Consider the following 10,358-nt stretch of genomic DNA (forward strand, 5'->3'; position numbering starts at 1 on the left):
ACAGATGCCTGGAGCGTATCCGGGCAATTACCCCCAGAGGGCAATTACCCCCCGGCTAAATACTGGTTAGTGGTAAGGTTAGAGTTAAGATTAGGGTTAGGGTTGGGTTTAGTGTTAGGAGTTTGGGTTATGGTTAGGATTAGTTTCAGGATTAGGATTAGGATTAGGGACAGGGGAAGGGTCCAGGGTAATTGCCCAGGGGGTAATTGCCCTAGACCCGCCTGGAGGTATGTTTGTCAGTGAATAGAGATCATGCTTATATCTTCTGTCATATATCCTCAAACAAACTTCATTAGGGTTGTCTTAAATGTGAAGGTCATACTCAATTCTAAGCTCAAGCCCAATGCTAATAAAATATGCTTGCAGGTTTGGACTATTTATGTTTTTGGCACATTTGCACTTCTGTTATTGAACAGGGAATCATTTGATGTACATGTCTCAAAACATGATAAATGTTTGAAGTTTTATTTTCTTATGCTTCTACAAATTTATTTGCTATTACAAAGAAATGTGGTTATGCAGTGAAGATCACTGCCTTTGGCTGGCAGTGTGATGTATTCTGTTTATAAGAAATATCCTCACGGCGTTGTGCTCGCAGACACGTGGGCGATTAGTGTGGGTAGGCTATTCGCTATCCGTGCCAGGCTTGCCAGTATTAATCAGCACAGATGAATAATTGTCTGCTAATCACCTGTGCTGGGTGGAAAGAAAGGAAATTTGTGATTTTCTTGTTCATTAAGGATGATTTCCAGCCAGGCTACAAAAAAGATAGAGTGGGATTTCCATAAAATTACTCTTACTACTTCTTATTACCTAAGTGCTGGCGGTTTTGCCAAGGATACTAAAAATGCCTGTAAGAGTTTTATCAATTTCACACTGTATAGCTGGGTCAGTCCACAGGGTTTGTTCATCTTTTGTGACATACTAGAAATCAAAATGCAGGCCTCATTTAAACAAGCCAAATATCTGCCATTAATGACTTCAGAAAGGAAACGGTGTCCCACCAAGTTTTACTGCTGAAGCATCAAGGGTATTGAAATATCAAACTGGAGAATTTATTGCCAATGTGATATGTGATGTCCATGTACTGGAGGCAAGGAAGTTGATTTAGGGTGCAGCAAATCCATGAAAGATTTCTGATTTAAACATTCATCATTTGAATTATATGCATCATTATAGCAGAGTGCAAAGTCATATTCACAGAGCAAAACTTAACCACATTTTAAATGATCTTCATTGTGAAATGAATTTCAATTAAAGTTGATACCTCCAATGAACATTATGCAATCTGTTCACCCAACCTGATAGACTGACCCAGTTTAGAAAGCCTACCAAAATGTATATGTTTTCATTTTTCTTTTCTTGTTTGTTTGTTTGTTTGTTTATTTGTTTGTTTGTTTGTTCAGATAAATTGTTGTTTTTGGTTGTTGTTTTTTAAAGTGTGATATTTCTCCCAACATTTTCCCCTGATGCCAACAGATTTATATACCATCTATGATAATTACTTGATTGACCATGGGGAAATCTATTTTGCTTTCAAACCTACCATACACAAACCAAATTATGATTGCTATTAGAGTGGATATTTGAATGCTCTGCCAAGTAAGATGAATTTTGCAGGTTTTTGTGTTATTCTGCAGAATCAAAATATTAGTATCATATGAAATAACAACAAAAAAATGTGTGCTTTTTAGTTTTGTGCAGTTTTGTGTGATGTGAAATGTGAAACTTCCACTCACCCCAAATTTATATTTTTACAGTATTATACTTGCAACCACAACAACAACGACAATAACAAGAAATCATGAATGCATTTGACTGTATTAGGTAACATTGTACGCTTGCAGAGTCAAGAGGTTTACTGCATGGTAAAACACCAAACATATTGTGGGGCTCCTCCATCGTCTGTCGGAGGGTGTATTAATAGCCGTGCCGAACATGGCCGCGACTTCCGCGGCGGGACTTGATGAATGACAGGCCGCATTTCTCTTTTGTTTGCGCTCATCCTTTAAACTTTTTTTTTTTCGCTGGCACACTGTGTCATATTCACACAGGAAGCCTTGTAATTTGATCCAGGGCACCAAGAATCCTAGCGTTGTGTAGGTTCATCAGTGGATGTAAATTCTTAGAAGTAGAGGCCCTTATTAGTAACCATTAAAAATGCACCCCTCCCCAACATCATCCTTATCCCTGTAAAGAGAAGAAATCCTTGTTAATAAAAAAAAAGAAAAAATGTATTTTTCATTCAATTTTAGTTGTTTCTTCAATGTTGCCTTTTTTGTTCAGTAGACAATTTAATATGAATATTGAATTGTTTAACCAGTTCAATAAGGAAAAATGGAGGCTTGTAAGGCAGCAGCCATTGGGATGGATGGTTTTTAGTCCTCTCCTTGATATGAATGCTTTTAATTTTGTATTTAGTATGGAGATGTGTCATCGATATGATTGATAATATATCATGGTATGCGTTAATGTCCCTAGTTAAAGTGATACACTTGCCCACATGCCAGAGTAACGTTGCATTCAATGTGTACCTCTCTTTTTCCTTTTTGTCTCATAGCAAGGGTAGAGACAATTCGTAAGTATTAAAAAAAAAAAGCCAGTAGGTTTTTTTTTTTGTGGTTCTCTTTCACCACTATTTCGTCGTGCGCATGGCACTTTAACACACCTCAATGCACATGGTAGAATGTTGTTAACCCTATGAGCACTTCCACACCCCAATGACAATCTGCCAAGCGCACTCCCACACCCTTACAACAATCTGCCGTGCGCAGGGAAGCGCTGTAACGAAAATCTGCCTTGCGCACGACGATTTGAGTGTACAATTGCAAATCTCATCTTCACTGATCAATGTAACAACACCACTGAGGGGGAAAATGTGAATACAAAACGATAACAGACAAACTCAGCAAATATTGTAACTCATTGCAGCTGTAACATACCCATGTTTTCGGGAATCAGGGCTTCTAGCTGTAGTTGTGGGGTAGGTTGTTGAAAGTACGGTTGATATGTTTTTGTTGTTGGGTTTTATGTGTGTGTGTGTGTGTTGTGGGTTTTTTTTGTATTAGAACACTAGAAGATTTTTATCATGCTGAATAAGAAAAAAAATGCCTGCTACACCGTTTGATCATCATTGGAAAGTTCTATGTGGTTATTGGATTAAAAAAGAAAAGCAGCATCATTTTTCCTACAAAACACAACACTTTTGAAAAAACATGTTTGCAAATTGATTTTCTTGATTCCTTTGTAATCACCAAGATATGGATGTAAAAAGACCAGTGTACAAGTGTATGAAAAGTAAGTGTAAACCTTTAAAAAAGAGGTTATTTCTGACAATCAAATAAACTTCTTACAGTTTGTCGTGACATAATGACAAGTAATGCTGCAATTTGGACTCCTAGACTGGACTCCAGGGGGAAAAAAACAACATTTTTTTGAGAACATGCGAATTGGACAAAACATATTCCTTGGGAAATATACCCACAAATTTTCATACACTAGTCCATTGGCCTTTTTCATCCGCCTCAAAAAGCAGCACCCTCTTTGAAGAATTTTCCACAGTAAATTGATATTCCAAGTGATATTTCCATCATGATTATCATATTCCTAATTTCAGTCTTGGATTAGCCATTGGTATAGATACAAAGCACACACCAAGCTTTGCAAAGAAAAAACACAAACACATGTATGCCTAGCACTTTCACTCATTTTCAATGTGTAATAAGCTATACTTTATTCTTTCAAGAATAGAATGTAATATCATTTGGATAATTTATCCAATCTTTCAAGTCACTCCTTTTTTATGGTTGTTGTTATTTTTTTGTAAATTAAGAGATAGCATGCTTATCATTTCAATCTATCGATTATTACGGAGTTGAGCACGTGGAGTGCAATTTCATTTGGCTTAATGAGATACACGTCTGGTATAATGCAATGGATGCACTGTTTAAACAGAATAGACTGGTTTAGTAATTGATTATATTCAACGTGTCTTCATGCCTTTACAACAAACATTTTCCTGACAATCCAAAAGCCTTCTAATGGCTCGCCCAAAGTTCTCTGGACATAACCACAACTTATGCATTCAATGTGCATTCCAATTATCAAAAGTGAAAATGATTCTACAATTATATTTTCATGTGGTTGAAATAGCTTGTTTACTGTTAGAGCTGAACAGGAAATATTATAATGCATCAATTTGAATACACTAGTAAACTGGTCTATTCTTCTTTCTTGCAGCATGATGAACAAAAATCATGAGTTTTGGCACACTGTTTATCTGTTTTATTAATTTGTGTTATAATGAAATATGCACATCAACAATGTTTTCTTTGGGCACATTGTCTTGCATGCCTAGAGCTTCTTCTTGCATATGAGAACAGACATCAAAATATTACAAATTTAAACTACAATTTTATTCATGTCAGACCTTTGAGCTCAAATCCCAGCACTGCATTTATCTGATGGGTATCTGTTCCTTTGTACATTGTAGAAACTGTGAAAATGGAACTCAGAATGCAAAATAATATCCTGATGTTATATTATGCAATCAGGTGGGACTTCTTTATTATCATCATCAGAATCACTCACATCAGTTCAGTTCTAGACTGACATACTTTCCTAAATTCCTTTCAACTCTTTGGATGTGGCTATATATGCTGAAAGTTCAACATTGCTGAAAGATTTCATGGGAACATATTTATCTCTGTTTTCTTTATCTTTCTTTCTTTCTTTTTTTGCCCATTCAAGATTACTTCATATGCAAATATGTATACAAATATATAGAAATATCCACATTGGCTGAATTTAATCATGAAAAAAAAAGGTATTATACAAGCAAACATTTTTGAAAAGGACTTTTTTTTTGCCCATTCAAGATGACTTCATCTGCAAATATGTATACAAATGTATAGAAATATCCACGTGTTGCTGATTTTCATCATGAAAAAAAAGGCTTTATACAAGCAAACATTATTGAAAAGGGTCAATTTTCATCATGAAAAAAAAAGGCTTTATACAAGCAAACATTATTGAAAAGGGTCCTTCTTTTTCTTAAAGAAAATACCCATTTCGGTGAAAGATATAATTACTGAGATTCAGTTGATTTTTTTTTCCGTCTTTTGAATGTCAAAACTTTTTGAGATCATATTCTATTTTTGTGATGCATGATTCTTTTTGATTTAAATCAAAAGTCTGAACATTGAGGAACAGTCTTACATACATACTTCTTGCATTCCATGTGGAAAGACAATCTGACAGACTTTGACTAAAATTTAAAAGAATGTATGTGTGAATAGATGTAACTTTCATGATTTTAGTTTCTTGAAGCAACAAGAAAGCAAAACTCTGTAGATAAGTAATAAGAGTAATCAATTTTATGCAACATTGTTCCCATTTTTTTGCAAAAAAAGAAAAATTCAACTATTGTGTGTGCCTTATTTCTGTGCATGTTACACAGTGCCTAAATTTCAGAGCCAATTTTCTTTTGAACCCACTCTGATGGTCTGTTCTTGTATTAGTTCTGCAGTTGTAAGTCACTTATATGATGAGACAGAATATATATAATGGGAAAATTTAGAAAACGAAGAGTTTAAATTTACCAAAATCAGGTCACATGAATCTATCTACAATAAGAACAGTTTGCGCTGAGCAAAAACCTGTCACAAAACTTCCTGTAAACCAGTACATACCCTCATTTTTTATTTTTTATTATTTTTTAATATTTTCAGAAAGCCAATGCTGTGATTGTTGTACCCAAGGCAACTAACTTAACATCTTCACACTCACAGGTGATAAGTTCTTGCCCTTGTCTGCTGCCATAGTAATAGCAATTTTTGTTGTAATTTCCACTCACGTGTATTATTTTTCAAAGTGTTTTGAAAGGTAGGACACAGAAGTAAGTGAAGAATGGTCAAATCCTTTTAAAATGTGGGTATGTCATCTCCTGCCCAGCAGCAGGGCCCCAAGGCTTGTGGCTCAAAAATTTACATACACACTCACATTCACACACAAAAATGATGGTTACATCATATGGAAGAGTTTTCAATTCAATTTAGATTCGGTCATTATGTATTTCCATCCAACAAAAGAGCAATTCAATAAAGGGATATGTTAAACAAATCATATTGTTTTATCAATTTGTAAGGAATTCATTTAGTGCTGTGTGGATCATGAAGTATATAGGGCCTAGTAAACTCTGTTGAATTATGTCCCAAACAAAAATTTTATATTGGGGGTTGAAATTTTATGCTAGGAACCTTCTGCCTGGCTGGAGATAATCTTCCTCAATTTAGGTGTAATGTATTTTCATCTCATTTTATGTTTGTTTCTATCTTTTTTGTTGTGTATGTGTACAGGGCTCGGAAGGTGAGGGACAGGGTTGCAGACTACATCAATAAGGCATTGTTTGTAATGGAGGAGGTTCACCTCATCCTTAGCGTCACTACCCTGCCTGAGAGAAACCAGGTAAGACCATGGTGTCCTCACTTCCCTGCATCAAAGAGTATTATCGATGATAGCCTCATAGTATGGGGGGGGGGGGGGGGGGGGGGGGGGGCTTGAGATTTTCGCCCATACCAACAAAATGCACTCAGTTAAAGGGAATTTTGAAGTCATTTCATCTGTTATTTTAGTATGCAATTACACCTTTGTTTTAGTAGTATGACAGACTATTAGTGCATTGGAAACAAATTTCTCTTTTCCACAACGGCTCCTAGAAAATGATTTTTTTTTTAAATTATTATCATTAACATTCTTTTTTCAATATCATTGCATAAAGAACTTCATCCACTACATTTGCATAGGTTGCTGAGAATTGCTGCTCTTTTGCTTTCATGCAGTTTGTAGTCTACAAGATAAATAAATCTTGTAGGAAAATTCAAAGGACTGCTGTAGTTGTAAAAGGTTTGAAAACTTTGTGTTTTGTTAGGAAATGCATATATTCATGTTTACATTGTACATGTAAGTATGTATAAGGTGACATTATTTCTTTATTGTTGCAAAATTTTGTTGATTGTATATTAAAGTGGATTGCTTGTAAGAATGGTTTTACCAATTATGAACCTTTTCTCTTCTGTTTTCTGCGATTCTTGTTTGAAAAATAATTTTTTAGTTAACAGACCAACACCGAGCCTATATACAGATACAGGAGGAGTGTAAAAGACACAGCAAAGAATTACATGACTTGCAGCGGAAGAAGGTAATAACAACCACCTGCTGCATTTGTAGTAAAACTCTCAAAGTGAATTTATGACATGGAGCATGCTCACATTCTATTACAGTGCCATTTTGTACAATTGTTTATGATATCATTATCTCATTGTTTTGGCTGGGTCAGTTTGACCATTTTCAGAGAGTTTTGAAAGCCATCATAGGGCACATGGAAAATTATTGAGATTTGAATAGACAATGCATCTTTAAATGAATGAATGACAAAAGGTAAAAAGAAAATAAATCAATGAAATGAAAAATGATAGATAAAGAATTTGAATACGTTTGAAGAGCAAAGAGTTACATATTAGTTCACAACAACGAGAAGGCATTAGAACTGCTATGTTCTTTTAGTGTGCCTTGAAAACAAGGCAGCTCATAGTACATGCAGTGGCCTTTTTGTGCAATTGTCTGTGATGTCATTTCAATGTTTGGGATGATTTTAATGATTCCAAAGGAACACTTTCTTTGAAATTGTACACTCCCTTTGTTGAAGATATCTTTCAAACAAATTGCCACACAAACAATGAATTGGAGATGTTGATGCAATGAGCGGAGTTGTATGATTATGTTCAAGTATGCATGGAATAATTTATATTTGTATATATATTCTACGTGGATTAAGAGTTATACGATAGCATGAAACAAGTTACCTTCAATAATATTATTTCAGCTGATAGAGCTTACAAACTAAAAATACTTTTATCAGCCTGAACGTTGCACATAAGTATACCTGTGAGTAATATACGCATATGCCCATATCAGGAGGAGTAAGTGCAAAGTCATTGATACAAGTGTGATAAAATCAAGATTAGAGATGACAGCAACAACATTTGTTTTTACTCCCAACCTCCCTCTTCCTCTCAGCTCCTAGCAACGAGTGTGAGAGAGGCGCTCGTGTCGACGGAGAGTGAGCTGAAACAGGGCCGAGATACGACAGGAATCGACGTAACGTCAGACGGCCTCGTCCGATCAACCGACGGTATTTATAGTTTGCATCTTTTGAGAAATATTCCCATTGGATTTCACAGTGCATGGGGGTTTTAGTGGATTTCACAGTGCACAGGGTTTTTAGTTGATCTGGCCATTATGAGCTGGCTGAGAAAGCTCAGGAAGATTAGAACTTTACAACCTTATGTAAATATCATTTCATATTCAAAATATTTCCTGTTTCTTTGGAACTTCTTGATATTATATAGCTTTATTTCTTTGGTTTCTGATGGTGATGTTTGCCATGTTGTGTAAAATAAGAGCAGCAGAAAAGACCAGGGAAATGATCCTAAAAAATACAGAAGGGTGTCCTCAGATTCTCCTTTCATTCAAATCTGATTTAAAGGGATTGTACAGTACTGGATGAGGTGGGGATTCATGTTTTGAACATTCCTAAGTGAGATAATGAGAAACCTGTTCTGAAATATGAAAGAGCATGTGATTTTAAGAAGGATACTACATTATTTGATGAAAATTGGTTTTCAAATGGCTGAGATATCCAAAAAAGTGATAATAATAAAAGGCGACAGGCCACGCCTTTCATTATGATCTCTTTGTTTCACCTTGTTTTTGGATATCTCAGCCATTTCCAAACGGATTTTCATCAAATAAACTTTTGATACCCCTTAGAATTGCATGCTCTTTGACATATTATAGAGTGGTTTCTGAATACCTTGCAAAACATTAAAAGCTAAATCCTCACCTCAACCAGAACTGTACACACCCTTTAAATTTGATTTTTTTGGTGTGATTTAAACTTCTGAACTTTCTGTATATATCTTGAGGGCATTGCAGGATACCCAAATTGTTTAAATGAGGATTTTCGAACAAAGACGTATTGAGACGCATGTTTGGAGTTCATAAACCACACCCTGTCAAAGCAGATTATAACATGGAACAATGCACGAACTTTTCTTTCAGAACTTTGATGGGTTTATCCTAACTGTGCTCTGTGTGCCGATTTACATGCACGCTGGAATGCTTTCTGCACAGATTGACAGATATCTGGACACTAATTACTAATACATAGAGATTAGATAATCCCCTAATCCATATCTTATCTTTGTGGTCTTCCGGTTAAATTTTAGTTCTCAGTCAATTTGCTGTACCTGAGTGGGCTTGCTGTTTATTTCACAACTAGGTCAGGTTTTTAACCTGTTGAGGACGAGTCCCGAGTATACTCGGGCAGGTGTCTATGGGAAATGCTAGTTGTAGCAAAATCAGTCCGTCCTCAATGAGTTAATGGGATTATTAGATACTGGTGAAAAACATGGCTAGTTAAGCTAAGCAAAGGGTTAATTATTGTATGAGAGCATGCAATACAGAAGGAGAACGTCGCTCTTTATGTATATATTTGACTTTCACCGGTACCAGAGAGTCGAACTCATGTTACCATGTGGCCAGTGCTCCTCGGGTTTCACTCGGCACTTGTGAGCAAGACATTCACAGCCCAATAGCCTGATAGATTACACCTAATCACATTACTTTAGGGTTTTTACTGTCACTTACAAGTGATCGATATGGTTTCATATCTTTTATACCGTCTGCCATTTAGTTAAATTAGTTTCATTCATATCTCGGGTTCTTTTTCCTGTCAGTTGCAATTGCCTTTGTGTGAGGTGTCAGAATGTTTTGTAGTAAACCTTAACAGTGTTTAAAGCAGGTAATCTGACCCTAAAGCATGACTATTAGGACTGTTCTACACCAATGTCACGTTTTAAAGTACAAGCTGTCTTGTATACTCTTGGATGAAGTATTATCTTTTACAGCTTCTTCTTATATACTCCTTTTCGTCGTTGTTGCTGATTCTTCATTAGTTTTTGGTTTGTTGATAGTTGTTATAGTTCTCTTTGACAACGTGTACAAACTAGTAAAAACTTCCCTGATGTAAGTGTGGAATATTTTGCAAGGAGAAAATATTCACAAATTTCATGCTGTACTGAGCTAGCAGGGAAATGAAACTGAATATTCAGGGAGGTATTGAAATACTTGTTACCTCCGCCAAGGGAGGAGGTTATGTTTTCGTTACCATTGGTTTGTTTGTTCGTTCGTTCATTTGTTCGTTCGTTCATTTGTTTGTCTGTACGCAAAATAAATCAAAAAGTAGACAACGGATTGGGATTAAACTTGCAGGAAAGGTTGAGAATGACACAAGTAAC

General features: G+C 35.7%; 1 protein-coding gene across 1 annotated transcript in view; it reads left to right on the forward strand.

Annotated features, from left to right (window-relative positions):
- LOC139722992 (uncharacterized) overlaps nt 1–10,358 on the forward strand; it is a 34,814-nt gene that overhangs the window by 16,152 nt on the left and 8,304 nt on the right. The window contains exons 6-8 of the mRNA XM_071634270.1: nt 6,357–6,465; nt 7,112–7,198; nt 8,077–8,191. Coding sequence (XP_071490371.1) covers nt 6,357–6,465; nt 7,112–7,198; nt 8,077–8,191 — 311 coding nt within the window. The remainder of the gene's footprint in view (nt 1–6,356; nt 6,466–7,111; nt 7,199–8,076; nt 8,192–10,358) is intronic.

The sequence above is a fragment of the Diadema antillarum genome, unplaced genomic scaffold (genome assembly GCF_040938485.1).
Source record: "Diadema antillarum isolate AM-2024a unplaced genomic scaffold, OU_Dant_1.0 scf00000179, whole genome shotgun sequence".
NCBI classification, from domain to species: domain Eukaryota; kingdom Metazoa; phylum Echinodermata; class Echinoidea; order Diadematoida; family Diadematidae; genus Diadema; species Diadema antillarum.